This window comes from Cynoglossus semilaevis, chromosome 9 (genome assembly GCF_000523025.1).
Source record: "Cynoglossus semilaevis isolate Cse_v1.0 chromosome 9, Cse_v1.0, whole genome shotgun sequence".
NCBI lineage: Eukaryota > Metazoa > Chordata > Actinopteri > Pleuronectiformes > Cynoglossidae > Cynoglossus > Cynoglossus semilaevis.
Window position 1 is genome coordinate 8,256,347 of NC_024315.1, and position 20,549 is coordinate 8,276,895.

The 20,549-nt window shown below is 42.7% G+C and overlaps 1 protein-coding gene across 1 annotated transcript in view; it reads right to left on the reverse strand.

The window, feature by feature from the left end:
• Nucleotides 1-230: 230 nt before the first annotated feature.
• Nucleotides 231-20,549, reverse strand: part of pcdh7a (protocadherin 7a) — a 40,618-nt gene continuing 20,299 nt past the window's right edge. The window contains exons 4-5 of the mRNA XM_008316996.3: nucleotides 6,605-6,806; nucleotides 231-4,121 (exon numbers count right to left, since the gene is read on the reverse strand). Of these exons, the coding sequence (XP_008315218.1) occupies nucleotides 3,586-4,121; nucleotides 6,605-6,806 (738 nt within the window). The 3' untranslated portion in view covers nucleotides 231-3,585. The remainder of the gene's footprint in view (nucleotides 4,122-6,604; nucleotides 6,807-20,549) is intronic.

Genomic DNA, 20,549 nt, shown 5'->3' on the forward strand with positions numbered 1-20,549 from the left:
AATTAATGGGATTTCCCCCACGAGTTCAAGTGTGCCTTTCATCCTGATGGAGAGTAAAATGATGTAAGAGTGAAAAGACACCAGTTATATTTCATCAACATGATGTGACTTTTAAAACCCTCAAAAAACCATATTCTCTCTGTTGCCGCAGTTTTTTTTGTGTCATTTTAAACAGCGTGGAACGTTGTCTTCAAAGTCAAAGATAAATAATAAATCAATAAACAAACAGAAATGTTTGAAGTTTTTAATGTCAAACTTTTACATGATTCATCTTCATACCAAACCATTCGCCGACAGCTCCTCTTGTTCCTTGTCATAGCAAATGCAATTAGTTCATTATTTAATTAAAGCGAGGGACCAGCGAAAACAAGCTAGCCCCACAAGAGGACAAAGGAGGACAAAATAATCATTAAAAAAAAGAAGTATTTTTTAAGTGCAGATTCAAAGATTTTAAGCATGCCATTGTCTGTTATGGATTCCAGTTGTATGTTCTACAGTGTAGTTTTTCTCTGTACACGGCTATAAGGATAACAGCACAAGGGGAAAGACAGGTACCGGATGTCTGCTGAAGCGTCTTGTTTTACAAATGTCTCTCAAACACTCCACTCTGTCTGACTGCCCTCTGTTTCCCCCGATATATTAAAACATATTCATGTTTAAACGTGCAGTATAAAAAAAAGATACACACCCACACAGATTCATTTACAGTAAGTTCTCCTAAATCCAGACTGTTGTGTTTAAGAGACGCCATAATGGAACTGACATAAAACAGCAGCTTGAAGAAGGCTTAGTCTCTGCCCACATCTCACAAATGGACGTAAGTTCATCAAAAAGGTGTCAGGGAGGTTGATCGGAGAAAACGCACCAGTCTGAGTGAATGCATCCGACAGGAAGCTGTGATTGTTTTCACCATTGTACTGTCGGCAGTTCATCGTTAACAGAGTTCAGAAAACAGCCATGTTGAGTCAGACCTAACAGAGGCTCAAAGTTCATCAGAGACCCCGACAGTGTGAAGTCGATGGTATGTACAGGTACAGGAAGTGAAATCACAAGTGTTCAGTTCAACCTTCAGTCAGGCTACTGAAAAAAAAATCATTGACGGTTCCGACTACTGTTTCCACACAGGAGGGAGGGGCAGCTGAGCATCAACAGTGTGCGGCCGAAGCCACGAGTTCTTACATGGTTCAACAATGTTGTGCATCTTACCTGAGTGATTTTCTGACTCAGAGCTTCTACAGAAATCTACAACTTCATCTCCCTTAGATCCTTAACCAACCCCAGTGTCCTCGTGGGTTCCAGCACGCCCAGACAAAATGAAGAGCCGCACTTACTATTATTTTCCAGCTGTGTAACATTTGTCAGTGCAAACATTAATGAGATCTGTGCGGATCAAGAGGCGGGGGCCTAACCTCATTATCCCTAAGAACCACACACTGATGATGAGAATTAAGATGTCGTGGCCCTGATACACATCCAGCCTTTACCTCAGTGCAGCAGTGGCTTCCTGTGGTAGCTGCTGTGAGGACAAATATAACAGTTTGTTATGTGCACGTTCGGCACAACCGTACGGGTTGGTTAGGGTCAGCGCTGTGTGGTGAGAAAGGTCGCAGTGCAGAGCACTTTGACTACTTTGTGTTGTTTTCCCCGGCCTGCAGCCTGAAGCGGCCTCTGAGCCAACTCCTGGGTGTGAAAACGAAGAGATCGGCCCAAACTCGTCCTCTAATAAAGAAGCAAGAGTTTAATCCGCTGACACTCCCTCTCTGTGGAAATGATTCCAACTTTTTCCTCCCGTGAGCACATACTGTACATGTAATACTGATGTATCAAAAAAGGCGTAGGGTTTTTAAAAAAGGTGAAGTTATAAAAGAGGGAAAATAGTTAAGCTTTCCTTTCTTTCATGCAATCTTTTCGTCAGTGTTTTTTTCTTACGGAAACTACAGTAGTTTGGTTTGTCTATGCGTCCTACCTACAGTATGCAGAATATCTCATATTCCAACAATGTTTCTCTTTACATACAGAAGGTCTGACTGAACCCCCACCCCTCCTTCGATGGAGACCTTGACATCAGTCGGAGAGACGGTTAATTATTTAAATACATTTCACGTGTAAATGGTGTCTGGAGAGAAGCAGGCAAATGCTACAACTACAGTAGTTCAATGAGAGGCGAATGGAAAAAAACAAAACTAAACATGAATGAGTCATGCACACACACAGAGAGTGTGTTGCACACATCCTAATACGAGTTGTGTTTTAATACGCTGCATGTGTGAGCGTGTGTTTGCGCATACTGTGTGGCGGCACACGTAGTATTTTCTGTATAAAACCCTAATACAAGTTAAAATACACTTTATGTTACACTGCCACTGGGTCTTGCTGTAAGATCTGTGGCCTGATGCATGTTCACATTCGGCAGATGCACTGTTTGTATTTATGCTAATGTGTTTGTGCGCGCACGCGGGTGTAAGTGCGTGCATGCTTGCGTTTGTAAATGTGTGTGCGTGTGTGTGTGTGTGTGTGTAGGTGTCTGAAAGAACAGATTGATACATGAACAGTGTGAGGACACTGGAGGTGCGTCATGAACCCAGCACCTCAGTCTACTGTGAAGTGCACGGCAGCAGCAGAGAGAAAATACTGCCTGGTTATCCAATACACACATACAATATATACAGTACACACCGGGCGTGATGGTAAAACAGATTCTCACATGAGCCAGAGGAACTGTGGCACCACTGACGGTGAGTGAGTCCTGGATTAATTACATTTGACTGTATAAAAAGTCAAATTTTTTACTATCTGAACTTTTTTTTTTTTAAATACAAATACCTGATTTATGAGATCAGCACTTTTTCTCTGTTGTGTAACTGTACAGTGAGCAGACGTTTGCTTGCTAAGGTTAAGTAGATCAAATGGCTAACGTTGTCATTCATTTTCATTGGGGGATACAATAAATTGAGCTATCAGGGGGTTTGATTTATATAAATAGTAACCTTAAAACTAAGTTAGAGACCCATTAGCTCCGTCTATGTATTTTTCACTGCTTAACAACTCAGTGGATCTTCAGAATGTCTTTTATCAGTTGAGTTCAATACTGTTTTGCCTTTTGCCTCAGAGAAGGTTTGTGTATGCGCCGAGGCATTGACAGCACCAGGATGTTCTCAGTTTTAATCTCCCTCTCCTTCACACAGATCCCTCAGCGGCCGAGGGTCAGGCATGCATTAGATTCAGGTCAAAAGAGGAGATGGAGCTGTCCTCCTCCACAAGGGCTCATAGGATTGTTGCCTGCAGGCAACCCTTTCTTGTAGATGAAGAAAAGAAAGAAAGTGCGAAAAACTAACTTTGTTTTTTCTTTTTTAAGTGTTTGTAATCAGAGCTGAAGAATTGAGCATCACTCCCTCCAATTTAAGTGCCCATAAATATTAGTGAGATTCAAAAAGTTCAAATTTGATGCACAGACTTTAGAAAATATCTTCTAGACATTACTACATATTCACATGTACTATAAGGCCTTCCAATCGATGATTTGCCAGTGCAGTTCTAACACTTCCTCTCTCGCAGAAGTGGACGTTGTGCTCCATTGCAGGGCTGTCACAGGTACACCTCGCGGCGTGACAGTGTGAGACAGGAAGTGGTCTTGTAGTCTCCTCCTGTCCGAGTTAGTGGTATGACCTCAGGTGGATTCTGGCCCTCTCCTCCCTCTTCGTCTTGCTGGCGTCGCCCAAAGCCTGCGCTGCTAAAAGTGTCATAGGAAGCTGAAGTCATCTTGCGGTTCAGAAGGTTACGGTTGTGATCACCTATGTTTCTGTTACGGTCTCCCCTACCCAGAGTGCCGAGTGGGTCCCCGTTGACCAAGGGAATTCTTTGACCTTCGCCACTAACCACACCGGGCTCTGAGCTCCCTGCACTTCCGGCGCTCTCGCTGTCACTCTCATGGTCGTTACCACGAAGGTTGTTGTTATCGTCTCCTGAGGTAAAGGTGGACAGCCGAGGGGGGTCGCTGCCATGGCGCTGACGGTGGCGAGGTGAGGGGCGGATGGGCATCCAACAAGTGTCGGAGTGGCCAAATTCATCACACTCTCTGGTACACTTCCCTGTCAGAGCTACGTCTGGCAGCTGTCTGGCATCTGGACGTAGGGAAAAAAACGTGAAAAAAAAAGTTAAAAAAATGAAACAAACTCTTAAGGTGTGACATATACATCCATAGGTGTTTTATGCCCATGCAGCATATGTTTCAAGAACATCTAAATTAAATGAAATGATTAAAAACAGGTCAAAGTTGTAGGAGATAAATGTGTAAATATATACAGGAGACATAGGTTATGAGGCGGGGGACAGCATCTAATCCAAGAAAAATGCTGTTAAAGCAAAAAATTACTTTGCTGACTTGAGGGGATTCAAACAATATCCCAGCTGCGCTCAGTGTTATATGAAAGGTGAAAGGTGAGGTCGAACTCCAGAGACATGAGATAATTGTCAGAAATGTAAATGATGGATATTCATTTCTTCGTGTGCAAAGTAAACAGTAAGTTATGTATTGGCTCAATAGCGTCCCACGGGTGTTGGTTCAAAAGGTCAGTGAGGCACCAGAGGCTGCAGAGGCAGAGAACAGACATACAACACGGTAGACTGTCAAAGGTTAAGCTAATTATCGGAGTAAACCAGTCATTTAAGAATCAATACAGGCAACAAGTTGGATAGAGACGGAGGCTGTAAAGATGACGGATGAGCTGAAAAAGAAAATAAAATAAAAGAAGGAAATACTACGATGCTCAGCACATTTAACTAAAACAACACAGATGCTGACATTTAGTTCTGTTCTTGAAATTTGAATTAAAGGACACCCTTACAAATAACCCCAACAGTAGAATCAATTCAAGTTAATCTCCTTTGTCAGTTTTATAGCCACCGAATGTTTCTGGTTCCCGTCTCTTTTCTCATTTTGTACTTTTCTGCAGTTTAAATAGTTAAAAGAAGCGACAAGATTTAACAGTGTCATATATGAAACTTTAAAGATTCAGATCTGAAAATTGGGCTTGGACTAGCCCAGATACTAATGAAAACATGCGGCTAAATGCTACGTGCTATTGCACCACTAACATGCTTTTATAAGCCACATACTAGCTACACTTGTGTCCTAAATGGTTTGTATTTCTTTTATTCGGAGGACAGTCATCACACTAAATACTGTTGAACAGGGCTTTCAAATCCATACTTAGCACCACCTACAGGCCAGGGAACACGCTGACAGCAATACTGCTACAATAAATCAACAAATGTATCTCTCAACATTTTTTTTATGTGCATCGGACCATGAAAGAGCTCTGCAGTGTCCTCCGTATTTCAAATATTAGTCAAAAGGTAGTATTTAAGTGGAAGCCAATAGAGAAATACTGCCATCCTCCAAGGTCTGAGTGACCTTGGTTTGTGGGCACTTTTGTTCCCGCATGAATTTGACCATAAATACAGGGATGAAAAAAAATCCTTGACAGACTCCCATCATAAAAAAAACACAAAATAAAACACAATATCGTCAGTAAAAGGAATATTTAAGCGGCTGACTGACAACTGCAAGGCCACGGAAATGTTTTTTCCACGAAAAAGGACTGAGCATTTGATTTTCACGCAGCACACACAAGGTCCAGGGGTTATAACAGGCAAACAAATACAAGAAAGTTGTTTTTTTCCCCCTGAAAAACACATTGAAAAAAGAAATGACTTCTTACCCTCCTACCCTCACTACGAGTCACCTTTTTATGACCCGCGTGTGTGTGAGTTTTGAGATAGAATGAGACACAAAGAGAGAGTTTCTAAAACACTGTGTGGGTGTTTGTATAAAAATATTATAATTTTTATATCTTCAATCATTGTTGTCCCAACAACATCTCAGCACATTAGACTGGCTTTAATCAGATAACAGTCATTCATTTTGACATTTGGAAAGAGGTCTTAGTCAACATACAGCAGTCATGTGACCTCTGACTGGGAGAGCAGTAGATGCAATAGATGTGTCATGTTGATGCTGTAAAGTAGGGCAGTAGAAATCCTTCAGCTGAGACAATGTTTCAGAGTGGGAATGCTGCTTACTTCTCAGAAATAAAAAGAAAAAAGTAAAATCTAAAGCTCTGCTTCGAGTAAGTTATCTTTTTGATTAGTTTAAGGGTTCTAAGAACTGACAAGGTTGAAGTTAGGTGAAGGATAAAGCACAGGTCAAATAAATGTATTAATTTTCATATATCTTTGAATGCCTAATCTCCTTCAGAGGTGGGAGGGGGTTTGGTACAACCTGGACAGTCCGCCAGTGAGTGTCCAATTAAACTAATCCTAGAAGTTTCTAGACTGTGGGAGGAAACTGAAGTACCCTGAGGAAACTCACAGGGGGAGAACATGCAAACTAATTCAAATAGAGAAAGATCGTAAGTTCTCACGGGGGATTTAACCAGCGATCTTCCTGCTCCAAGGCAGGAGCACTAACACTCTTTTTAGAGTGTTAGTTAACTGTTAACTGTTAACTGTTAGTAAATTCCTCTAATGCTGTGAAATGATATAACACGCCAAACCTTCCTGGTGTGTGTATGTGATTTGTGTGTGTGTGTGTGGTTCCACTGACCGTTCTCAACGTGCTCCTCCTCCCCTACACTCCCCTCTGGCGTCGTCCGCTCGTAGCCCTCTTCGGGCAGTGGCAGGGCTCCCAGCCGTGGCCCCGTTGAACTCTTGCTGCTCGGCGTCTCTGAATCCTCCAGGCCACTGTCATAGCAACCGCCATCCTGAGGCTGGCTGACGATGGAGAAGGTCACCCGTCGGAGGGTCCCCTACAGGAGACGCGCACAGACAATATGGGATTAATAATTGGGGATTCCTAATCTGATCTCTTCTAAATCCGAGGATTAGGCGAACGGTCAGAAGTCTGCGTAGACATATTCAGATGATCTCAACAGTTTCATCCTGATTACAGGCTTAGCTGCTACAAGGCTGGGTAATAGTCATCAACCAATCACGGCGGTCTCTTAAAGTTTTCATTCGTTTTTTAATCCTAGTTGAAATTAAATGTGGTGGACATGACTGATGTTTTAAAACCCTTATCCGAAAACACTTCAATTCCATCTGGAATAGTTCCAGTAGTGGTAACATCTGGTCCCGTCTCCCGGACACTCACTGTACGTGCAACTCTAATGAGAGATAAAGGGCTTAAAACAATAACTGAAGGGACAGTTTAAATGTTTATCTCCGACAAAACCCATGGAAAAATTACACCCAGCTGCCGGATGTACTTTTCTGATTAGACGTCTTGTTGGTAAAATAACTCTTTATTAACGTAGCCTCCAACCTACGGCGGCACAAATCCACACTGTTGTCAATTAAACAAGCAGCCAGCGACACCAGCGTACTCCGTGACATAGTCATCCTAAATAAATAGCACGGCCACAGCAGTTAATTTTAGCACAGTCTCTCCTACGCTGTCGTCCTCTCTGTGCAGGAGGTGTAAAAAAAAAAAAAAGCTCATTAGTTTGTACAATAAATATATTAATAACTCGCTGCTCCCCGGGTGGAAAATGTCTCCAACCTGAAGAAGTTTCACTATTGTCTTAGTCAGAGACAAAAACAAAATGAACAAAAATGGTGAAAATAGTAATGTTATTTCTGTATAAATATAAAATACCTTCTTATGAACTGATGATTTGGAATCATGAGGTCTGAAAAGCCTCACACATAACGTAAACAAATGTTTTCTACATTTATGACCAGGTTTATCTTCTTCACAGTCCACATTTTTTCCATATCCATTTATACACAGAAATTATAGGGATTTAAAACCAGACCTGCTTTAAAACACACAGCTCTAGAGCATAGGGCAGTGGTGTCAAACTTCTGGCCGGGGGGCCACTTTCGGCTCAAAACCCTCCACATATCCACTCCCTGACTAAATGTCAAGTGTTTTTTGGATTAAACATGGATACTGATGTTGATGATAGCAGCAGTTGCCCTCAGGTCATTTGACTTTAAGTGCCCTGGTAAAGAGTCAGTGTAGAGTAACTTCAGCTCAGAACAATGCCTCTGGATAATCTAGAGGGAGTGGTGGTGGTGGTGGGGGGGGGTTACTGATGGACAGCTGGGAAAAAAGAACAGCTCTGAATTTTCCTTTTCTTTCACTCAACCAAATAAGGAGCATTTAAACAAGCCACCTACTGATCAGGCAGGACCGGCAGAGAGAGAAAGAGATGGTGAAACGTAATTAATTAGAAAAATGTACATTACTGCCTTTTTCTCATGTTTGGATGAAAGAAGGATATGCGAAACACAGACAGAAGGGATGACGAGCAAAGGCAAGGCTGAGCAAGAGGGAGAGATATTAGAGACTAATGGAAAAGCAACAGTTCTTAGAATCTCAGCGGCTTCAGTTAAAGTCTCCACTGAGAGAAGAAGCGATGTATTTTTAGTGCATTAGCTTAGATGAAGGAGTCCAACCTCTTTTCCACTTGTTCAGACCGAGGGCGACCGCGCAGAGAGGGAACGAGGATGAGGGTGGCTTAATTTAGTCAGGGTGAAGTAAAAAAAAAAAGGAAAAAGAAGAAAAAGTTCATTGTTTGAACCCATTGTGAGTCACGTTCTCCATTTAACAGAGGCATTTTCAAGACCATTTTTGATACAATTACTCACTTTCAGTTCTGATTTCCGGGTTCTCAGAAAAACAGAAAAGAAAAAAAATCAAAATAACATAAAATACAGTTTATTAAAGTAAAAAAACTCAACTACCCACTTATCCAAACAACCATCCATCCATCCATCCATCCATCCATCCATCCATTGTTGGTGCTGACTCTACAGTACATGTGCTTCCATGCTCCTTTTTCTCCCCCTCTTCTCCGTTCCTCCCTCCTCCCCCCCCCCCGTCCTCAGTCTCTCTCTCTCCTTTGCCAGTCAGCTTTATGACGAGTCGATCGATGATGTGTCCTTGACCTCGTTATGAGTCCCACTGCAGGTTTTATTGACCTATGACGTCTCTCCTCTCCCTGAGCCCTCTTTTCCTTTTTCTTCTCGTCTGGCTGTCTGTTTTAAGATGTCAAAGGCACTGAGAACCCCCCCCCCCCCCGAGCCACTTCTTTTCCTAAATCCTGTGTTTTGGCATCTTTTAGTCCTTAAATTCTAAAAATTGATCATGCTGTGCAGTCTGCCCATGTTTAGTCATCTCATCTCTGCTTTTCTCTTCTCACATATTTTTAATATAGCTCAGGAAAACTATTTTTCTTTTTCTTTTTTTTTTTGCTCATACCTGAAGTTTTTGTTTTTCCTTCGACTTTACAAGATTCCAATGCCCTTTGGAATCACTTGCAACTTCTTTGCACTTGAGCACAAAGCAGAATATGTTGCTACAATGTGGCAAAAAAGACAGTAAAAGCAGGATATTAAAATGTGTTACAAACCAGGGCCTAATTGACTATTAATTGATTGTGACAAAGGACATTAATCACACCTGTTAATTGACATGTCCAAAACGTTAACTTTCATTATTGTAGGAAAAAGTTTGGCATATGTTGTTTACACGTAGGAGTCAAATTTCACACTTTTTTTATTGGTTCTCCACGAGTGTGAGACTCTCGAAGCCTCAGGATGTGTCAACACAGCCCGTAAGAGAGCACACGCGTGTGTGTGTGTGCGTGTGCAGCGGCGATGTGGATGTGTGTCTATGAGCTCAGGTTTGGTTGGTGATGAAGGTAATTAGAGTGTAAGCCTCAACACTGTTGGTTCAAAGAGAATTAACGAGCTCTCGTTCATTAACACTCTCCCTCTCTTCTTGTTACATGTGTCTGCACATTCAACACGTGTGTTTGTGTGCTTAGGCACATCATTTGCACATCTAACTCAATGTGTGTGTCTGATCACTGTGCGGGAGTGTGTGTGTTTGTCGAGGTCCTTCCACGCACTGGTCTGGATAATGAATTGAGAGGACGTGGCCTATGCATAAACCAGAGTTACAAACACGGTGGTGGTGGTGGTGGTGAAACAACGTTTCCCCCTTTGGTTCTAGAGCGGCTCCTCATTTATGTTTGAAGCCATCGTGTTGGAAGGCTCTGTGTAATGGCTGGATTTATTATTCATCAGCTTTCCCTTCAGTTCCCTTCTCCACACACAGCAGAAACTTTGCGTACAGCAACAATCAGACGGCAGGTCAGATGCCACACATCTGTTCATCCATTACACTGAGAGTCATGTTGCATGCAGCCAGAGTCAGGATGTCATGCATAATCCATAACTGACCACAGAGCTGCATATAGCCACGGCACATCCTGTTTTATTTACACCAGAGCACTCCTCTGATACATGGACATACTCAAGACGGACTTTAATGGACAAAGTCATGGTAATTCATATTCAGCAACTGAAGAGTGAAGAGTGATTGGAGTTTTATTTGTTTCATTAGAAGATGAAGCTAAATTTAGTGATGATCCATATATTCTTTGGAGTCAAATTAATTTACAAAATAAAACAAGTGTCGTAGATGTTGAAGAAAAAAAATCTTGTTTACTTGCTTTTAGTCACCAGTGTGACAGACTGTGGCAGACAGGAACATACGTGTTTCAACAACTCTGGAGGAGGGAAAATAGTTTTGAATATTTCACAAACGTTCAACAGTTTTTGAGGCCGTTGACCACAGTGGGGCAGCAAAATGATGATTCTGTCTTTTAACTCCCACCTTTCCTCAATTATGCTGCAGACCTGCATTATTTTTCTGCCAAAAACATTGAGCTACTGAACGTAAAAACACGTCTTGTTTTCTCTGCCGTGGTTGTTGTTGTGATGAAACAGGCAGAAGAGGGACAGAATTATCAGCCTAATGTCAATCAAGCTGACACCTGACAACCTATTTGCAATTTCTGCTTCCAGAGAACTGAAATTTTCCTAACGTTGACTGAGAGGTCTAGCTACGCATGTTAATTTAGTTGTCAGCGACTGGCGATTTCCATCTCGCGGACACGTCGTATTTGAAGCCAAGCGTCAATAATTTGAATGAGATTAACAGGGATGTCTGACCCTGGCTGGACGCTGAACATCACAAATAAATGACTGTCTCTAAAGGACAGTGTGGCCTTCTGTTAGCTAGGAATATATCTGCCGTTGAAAGATGAGTGGGTGTTCACAGAGACAGAAGCTGAAGCTTGAACCTGAACTGAAGCTTTGGCTTCTAACTGTACAAGCAGATTATGGTTCTGAATGAAAAATCAATATGAAAACTGTGTCACTTCATCCTGTTTCCTCATAATGTGATATCGTATCCACTGAAAAAAAAAAAAAAAAGAAAACACTAATGAGCTGTCGATACGTTATTACGGCGCTGTACATAATGTGTAAGGTGAGAGAGATTTCAGCCTCAACAACAGCCACAGGAATAAAGCCCGGATCTTATACACACCATGATTGGTCAAAATGACCTTTGCTTTATCTCTGTGCTAATGCAGCCCCCGAATTGACATTCTGTTGGAATGAGTAATGGAATTAAAATGAAACAGTTTGTTTACTACCAGTGAAACATTATTCAAAACGAGTTCATATTGACTACTTTGGAGTTCAAACTATTGACTGCTCTTACAGCAGGAACGCTGTCACTTTGCATGATTAAACCGGCATGTTTGTGGGAAGACAATAACTGAGCCGATCGATTTGTGCCATTGTTTAATTCATAATTCCACAGATAAAGACCTTCTGGTGTCTCGTTTATTTATTATGCACTTTATCAAGTCTTTTCTTTCCCCTTTTCCTTCTAATATTTTGTTCCACCCTGATTGTGTGGTCTGCTCCACTGTAGCTGCTCAGTGAAATATGGAGAAGAAAATATATTTTCACAAACGTGAAATGTGTACGTTTTATCTTTGTGATTTTTTACATAATAATAATCTCAAACAATTAAGATAAATCATGATAAATCATGGTTAATTATGATTAATTAAGGTGAATTAGCGTTGCTAAAAATCCCCCAAAACTTTTTTGTATAACTCATAACTTCACAGAACAGGAGAGATGTGTTAGAACTCATTTAAAGACAATTACAAAATTCTACCATGTGCTAATGATGTGTGCAACACCGGAATTTACTCCCATGATGCAACGCTGAGAAGACCAGACGTCCTATTACCACACTTCAGCCATCAGGTCAACCGTGCAGGTGGAGACACGTTTTTGGGAGTGGGAGAGAAGGCACTGACTAATATTCTCAGACTTTACAGAGAGAAATTCAAAACCTCTGTTTACTGAAGCATTAACATCAGTGATCTGGAACCATTATATCAGTGATCTGACTGGAAGCCTTTCTTTCCTGGACTCCTGCTTAAGGACATAATGTCTTTGTCTGTTGGCCATAAATGGGTGAAAAACCATGAAAAACGTTGGCAACGAAGACTTAAAGTTTGCTAAGTACCACCTGTGGCACAGCAGAATGGGCCTGTCTGACCACAGATCCTGTGAGGCACCGATGAAGAGACAGAGAACAGTGTTGGACGGGGAGACATGGTGGACCGCTGTGGTATTTGTAGAATGTGGAAAATGGTTTGGAGCAGGTTGGAACTCAGCTCAGGCAGAGATGAAGCAACACCAGCAGCGATTCTTCAGCTGTCTGACTCGCAGACAGTGATGGGCCGAGGCGCCTTGTTACCACAACCCATTCACTTACTCACCCTCCCACACACACACACACACACACACACACGCACACAGGTTCCATGCAGATACTGTATATCCACAAATTAGGCACGTCTGCTGTCTAACTCTAACTACAGGTGTGAACACACTCACACGTACACACTCACTCCCACACTTCGAAGTGGGCAGCGTTAATGTTGCACTTGGACCAACTCTGCAGCAGCAGCGGCCCCTTGTCTTTTGAGAACCTGCTCTGTGTTTTTTTCCCCCCTCTTTCTATATTCCTCTGCTTCCTCCCCTTTGTTCGTTGTCTCATTGCACAGCTTTTCTCTCCTCTCCTCCTCCTTTGTCTGTTTTTACTCTGCAGCCCACCAGTTATGTTACCACCCCTTCTTTTCTCCCTCTACTACATCCTTCTCTCTTTTCTCCGTCTCAGGCTCTCTCCATTGCTCCCTCCAGAAGCAGGTGATGTAGAATGGTGCTCAGCAGTATCTGACTATCAGGCCTGACTCTGTGAGAGGAATGATAATCACTGTGGTGCACTGCAGAGAGAAAGAAGAGAGGGAGCGAAGAAGAGACAGAGAGGGAGCAGAGGGAGGGAAGGGAGGCACGAGGCAGAAGGGAAGGGAAGGGAAGGGAAGGGGGGCAAGTGCGGCAGTTGAAAGTGAGTGGAGAGAAAAAAAAAGAGACGCAGAAAAGAAGGAAAGAAAAAAGAAAGAAAGACCGAAAAAAAAGAAGGAAAGAAAGAACAGAATCAACAAAGAGAGAAACAGGAAAGAGGAAAGAAATGTTTCTGTCACACACATTTACCTACAAACAAACAAACACAAAAAAAAAACTCACTCTCTCTTCCTCACACACACACACACACCTTCAACAAGGCCACCTCTAACACCACAATAGCTTGTAGTACAGCAGCCCCGTGGTACGAGGGAGAACCTCAGTCTTGTGTGTTTGAACGCCAGAGAACATTAACTGCAGCAGCGAGGTCATCTGATCGCTACTATGCAGTCCCTCTCCCTCTCTCTGTTCCTGCTCAACTTGCTGCAGTCTGTTGCCAGCCCTCCGGTGGCCACCGACGGAACTGCGAGTCCTGCAACCTCCCGGCATACCTGTCCTGAAAATCAGTGTCCAGATTGTTCAATATGTGAATGTAATTTGCTGAAGCTCCGTGGCCATAAATCACTTTCCCTCAGCAAGATCTCTGTCATAGTTCTAACTAGTTCCTTTAACTGTGTGGCCCCGTGTGTTGTCCTTGAAGGTAGGCTGTGTGAGCATGGTATGTGTAGACAAAGAGAGAGCGAGAGTAGCAGAGCGAGAGAGTTTGACTGCATGCAGGTCTCCTGCATCCCCATCCACCCCAGCTTAGCTGCCATCCAGTTCTCCACTGTGGCATTGAGCTCGCTCTCTCGCTCTCTCTCTCTCTATCCTGCAGATAAACAATGAAAAATCAGTCACTCTATTCACAGTGTTGGGCCCTTGAAATGTTTATCCTTTTGTGTAGCCTGAGCCGGCTACGAGGGGGACAAAACCAAATCAAAAGCTCTTATAGTGAGTGGTAAAGGGAAGCTTACAGGACAAATGGCCATGATGCAGATTAGCTCCTTTGTTGCTATGTTTTTGTGTTGAGCCGTCGATGTCCACTGCTGGAACAGTCATCTCTTATTAAGTCCATGACAGCAGCCATTGTGGAGACAGATGCAAACAGGATGGTGCCGCACAACTGGCCTTCTGTGTGAGCTCCTAAGTCGGTGGGACCATGCATATGTATGACATGTTATTTAGATGGCATTTACTACGAACCTACTACGGACCATACGTGTGTGCGTGGCCCAGCTGAGTAGCAGTGTGCGTGTTAGGACCAGGCCGTTCCCCACCCACTGCCATTGTGTCCTCCGAGTGACCAGAGTGGAGTGAAGAATGACTTTACTGTGGGGGCCACTGCATGACAGACTAAAAGTGAGGATGAGCCTAAAGATATGTGGTGGGCAGACAGGCTCACACACACCCGTGCACACAAACACAACCTCCCTGTTGAGAGTGATTAGGAGGACTGCTGTGAACAATAGACAGAGTCAATAATGGACCTCAGAGACATCCGGATACAACAGCAAGGTCTCTATTCAACCACCAGTCCCCCCACCACCCCCCCCCCCCCACAGTTCTCCTCCTCAGGGTCCTGTCCATGTCCTCTTCTCCTGGTTGGCTTTTTTTTTTTTTTTTTTTGTCTTTTTATTTCAGCTAAATTAGTATTTTGTGGCTAAAGTGTACTATAAGCATCCAACTCAACCTTCCGTCTCTCCAATTGTTGTGTCCCTGTCTTTTCTCTTGCCGCTCCGTCTCCCCCTCTCTTGCATACACTGTTTGACTCTGTGGCTTTCCTGTCTTTTGTAAAATGGGTGATGGGCTGAGCTGACACAAGCTGACACGGCCGAGTGCCAAAGCAAACTGAAATCTATCCCATCATTTCAGACTCAGTGTCACTCACTTCACAAAGTTAAAGATAGTTCTCTCACACACAAACAAATATGCTTTGGAACACATACTTAGGCAGCACTAACAAGTGATAAAATGTTGGTATTAAGTAATTACTATCACTTCACCTAAAGTGTTGTCGCTGCGATAAGTTAGCTGGCAACAAAAAATCAAATTTAGTTCAGGATTCAGGGCTATTAGCCAAGTTAGCAAAATATTCCAGAAACAACATTTAATATAATGTCCTTCATATAATATTTATTGCATTAAATTGTTAAAACATTAATTCACATGTTCAATTTGTGCAACTGAATAATTTGTTTACATGTGAAATCACAGCCAGTGACTAGTGCCAACTAATGTTAGCGCTAACTGAAACCTAACATCAGTGTGACAGTTAGCGCTGATTTGAAAACTGTTTGTTGGTAAAGCTTCTGTATGGTGTGCTTTTGGGTCAACATTTCCAACTTTACACTGCTGATCTCTGCGTCTCCAGATCTACAGTAATGAAGCTAACAGAGCTGCAGCTGTTTTAACCTTTTCAGCGAACGCCTTTTTTTCCCAGCAGCCCTGCTTAGGGGTTTCAGCAGCTTGTTCTTGTTCTGACACATCATCTGGACACATCATTACCCCTCTCTAGTTTGTGGTCGGACAACTATGATGTGATTAGTCAGCGTGCTTGGTTTGCATTTAGTGCTTCTCACATTTAGGTATTTTATCATTTGTGAATCTGTGAATCTTCAGAATGTGCACATAATGTTGTGGTTCCTTTGTGGAACCGTCTTAAAGAGCTTGACAGAAATTTCCAATTTTTTTTTTGCCACCGTAAGAAAACAACACATTTTTTCGGGTCTTCTGTGGAGTATCTGTCGAACTGAAAATGCCTGAACTCATTTCCCTTCTCCCTCAGCGTTCCCTCCGTCTCTGTGCAGCAGATACACTTGTTTTACTCCAACACTTCAGGGCAACCCATGAACGTGTGGTCAAAGGAGCAGCCTTGTGATGAATTGCCTGTCTGAATCCCATTGGTTGATCGAGGATGCGTTCATGTGGAGGAAGTTCTGTTTTGTACATATGTGTTTAGTGTATGTGTGTGTTTACATATGTACCAGGGCAAATAAAGCTGGTCAAATAAATCTAAACAAACATTTCTTCTACTTCATTTGTCAGCTGTTGCCTTCATGGTCACTACAGTGCTGTACCGTCCTTCAGCTTGTCTTCCCTACTGTTCCATCAACCATCATGGTGTCCTCCTCCACTTCTTTTTATGAATCCTTTCTGAGGTCATGCTTCCTGGCAGCTTCACCTCAACATTATCTACAACCTGTCTTCCTGACCTGGATTTTGTTTCTCCTGCTCACACCCAGTGGAGGTCTCAGCATCTCCCTCTCTGCCTCATATCTTTACACCACTGCCTCTAAACTAGAAGTGAAAGCAGGAACCACTGGTGTCTTTTAAACTTTGCCTCTTAATCCTCCGGCTTTTGTTATGGCCCCACATGACCCACTAAGACTGGCCTCCAACCACTCCACTCCGCCTTCACCCTTGATCCCAGGTACTTGAACTAATCTTCTTCTTCAAATCTCTACTCCGTGCAACTTTACATTTTTAACAACGCCACTTAGATTCACACACATGCATGTTGTCATGTTTAAACCGACCCTAATTATGAAATTATTATTATTATTATTAAGAACATACCCCAAGAAGCTAACGTTGGCCAAAAGGCTTCATTAGTGTAGCGTGAACTAATTTATCAACGTGTTGAAGGTTTCAAACCGTTGTTCCATTTCATGTGTCGTGCGCGGCAGCTTTAACACAGTGTACGTGTGTTCAAGCGTTAGATGTTAATGTGTGTCTGTGCATGAGCGCTCCGTCTCAGCACCATCACCTCCGTGACACACTCAGTGACACAGAAATGTCTCGGGGCTTTTCGTCCAAGGTCTTGACAATAGCCTCAGTGTGTGTGAGTGACAGAGAGTGGCTCGGGTACACAGAGAGGGCGTTATACTGGGAAGACAACATGCGTGCGCGTGCACGTGCACACACAACGTGCACATACACAGTGCACTCTTTCTCTCTCTCTCTCTCTCTCTCTCGGCCACGTCCCAGTCCCTCTGTCTTTGACGTACAGAGACTCAATCATTCTCACACTTTGTGTTCTTTGACGCAGAGAAAAAAATGGAATATGGACTGGACCCCCGCGCGGTTCCTCTCTATTTGTGCGTGTGTTTGTACATGTATGTATGTATGCAAATGAAAACATATAATTAATGCAGCCTTCCTTTTTCCCATAAGCTGTGAAGTATGGTTTTTGGCATGCAGACTTCTTACATATGTGCATGTGTGTGTTTGGCTGTGTGTGTAGTTTGATACACTGGAGACCACATGCAGAGTCAGGCCACTGAGCCAAAGAATAGAGCGAGAGGCGAGTTAATGAGAAACCAGTGTTTGAATCCAGGCCATTGATAACCTCAGTGCACTCATACAAACAGCGTACACTTCTATATATGTACGTAGTCATATACGTATTAGCTCAATTTCAGCAATATCCCTATGAAATTAGGTTTCAGCACGTGGTCCTGCAGAGCTTTAGAGCCGAGTTCTTTCTAAGGCAACAGTCTAATTATCATTCTACTCCCAGCACAGAAAAAGGAATTAAAGCGCAAATGATTTTACAGCAAATGCAGAAAAAAAACAAACTTAAGCCACAGCTGAAAATGTGGCGTTGCATATTAAAACAAAATGCATACACAACCATATTATTAAACAATTATTATTAATTTTCTTCTTACTCTCCAGCATGAACACTGACGTCAACTAACACTGACTACATCTTAATTGGCCATCTGGGAATACGGAAATAAATATAGCAGTTTCATATTCAAAGGCACTTATTTTACTCCATGTGTTTGTGTTCAGACAAAACTCACATTTCGTTTTGTGTTCTGTCTCCTGGGCCGACCCCCGCCCCCCAACTTTGTGGCGATGACAACCACAATGATGACTATTGCTTTTCATTATTTATCTTCCTCCACCAGAACTAAGTGATAAATCATCTTCCACGACAAATTGTTTGTTCATTCGACGACTTTTTTTTTCTTGAGATTGTAATGCTACAATGCAAAACCTGAACATTTGTGACATTTTAAAGAAAATCGCTCAAATATATCTCAATACATAGCCGACTCAGTGTCCACCGCTCCAATAACTGACAAAACAACTGGCTGTTCCAACCCAAGCCACTGCTTTACTATCTTGTGTTTGTGGCTGTGTTTCATTAAATATTTAATCAGGCAGGACAAACAACTTCTTTCAAATCTTGCAGAAATAAATTTTTCATCTCATTTATCCTCACTTTGTGGCAGAAAACTAAAGCATCGTACGTATAGGACGGCAGAAAGGTTTCCCGTGCATACAATATTTGCCTTGAGTGCGCGGCTGAAAAGCTCAAACTTTTAATTAAGCACCCCGTCCGTGCGGACGCTCCAGCTATCGTCTGAGTGGAGCCGCGTTGGGTGTAAAACAGTTTCCTAACAAGCCGGAGCTAAGAACCACATTTGACATAAAACCTTCCATGGGAGAAGATGAATTATTAAAGAAGTGAAAATGATCATGCCATACGATAAAAGTCACACGCAGACGTTTATCTTTCTATCCAAACATATTCACATTGGTGTCACTATTGTTTTAGGTTTGATCATCTTTGACAACATGGCTTCTGCGCCACAACCCCCCCAAAAAACCCCAAAACAAAACAAACAAAGAAACAAAAAAACCCAGCAATGTGTATCCACACACACGAGAATATCCAACTTTATTCCAAAAGAAAATTCACATTAAAAAGTGTTGGGTGGCGGTGGGGGGGCGTGAGGAGATAAAATTTTCAATCCAACATATTTTCTGACGGAAGGCTCCCTGCCACTGCTCTGCAGGACAAAAAAGGGCCGCTGTCAGAGGAGGCCGACATTGAGAAACCCTCTTCACACATCAAACTCTAATCAAAGCCTGCTCTTTTTAAGAGCTGTGAAAGCTTTCATGTTAACATGACACCGCGGCTGAAGCTTTATTCACACTTTAAAAAATAGACTGGCCGGTCAATGAGCATGCGTTTGCGCCCCTGTCTGACAATACCCCATATCTGTGTCGATACACTCTATCCCCGCTTCTCATTTTACCCGTGATACTGTGTTTGACTCCCTCGACCGTGCATAAATTGTCTGTGATCGCAACAAACACCGGCTACCTGTGGGTGCGCCCGTCCTTGTACGCATGCTCGGATGTGTATATTTTTTAAAGCCATCTCATGTCGTCGGCTCAGATGTGAGAATTCTTTTATGCAGCCAATTAGATGTTACCGTTTCATCTCCATGGAAACCTTTTGGGGCCGTAATTGGCAGATAGATTTGAATTACTTGTTCCTGTGGGCTCGGGTTAGAGTTATTGTGTGTCTGCTAGATGTGAGTGATGTTTAATAGCACAGTGTGACGTTGTTGGTTGCGTTAGTTTCATTTTACCTTTACTCTCAAGTGCCGTGGGTCGCTACCTTTATTATATCCCTGTATTTGTGAAACAGGAGACGGAGCCTTCTAAATAATGCATGTCTCACTTGTACCTGTGTAGTGTTGATCAACTATAAACCCTCTCTGCAGTAATGCTGGGCTATTACTGCGGCGCAGCATAAAGGAGCGCTGATTGAGTTTAAGTGAAGCTCAATTCATCAAAGTCCACTTTGTTTCTCTTTGGGAAAAACAACATCCTGGTTCTCACAAAGGGCATCAGAACATCTTTGTTTGGAACATTCACTGTATCTGAGAGGGTTAGAACTGCTGTAGAGTGAGCGTGTGTGTGTGTGTGTGTGTGTGTGTGTGTCAAGGGTTAACTATTTCAATGCCTGTGTTTGAAAACGCCTCAGGGATTTCTTTCCAAATCCTTGACCGTTTGGTGTTTGGTGTTCGGCTATACCTGTCTTTGTGTGTAAGTGTGGTCTTTTCTAGTCTATTTCTAGTCCCGACACTGACAAGCGAGACACAAAGACACACACACATACAGAGAGACACACATACACACAACACACACACACACTGTAAAACATTGCTGTAGGCGCAGGTCTTCCCACTCGGAATTATATAACTTCTTCTGGATACAGCAGGTGAAATGCTCAACATCACACACACACACACACACACACACACACACACTCCCCTCCTCCCTTCTCTTCCTTAACATCTCCACCTAAGCTACTGTTTTCTTTTTCTTTTTCTGGCCTCTGGGCAACACCTACTGTGAGACAGGCTTCTCACTATCAACTTATCTCATTCTCTTGATCCTTTAATTTCTCTCCATCTGCCTCCCTAACTCTCAGAGCTGCGACACTCCTCCCCAGCCACCACTAACCCCTTCCTGTTCAGCCGTGGTCACGGTGATAATGCTTTTCTTTTTCTTTC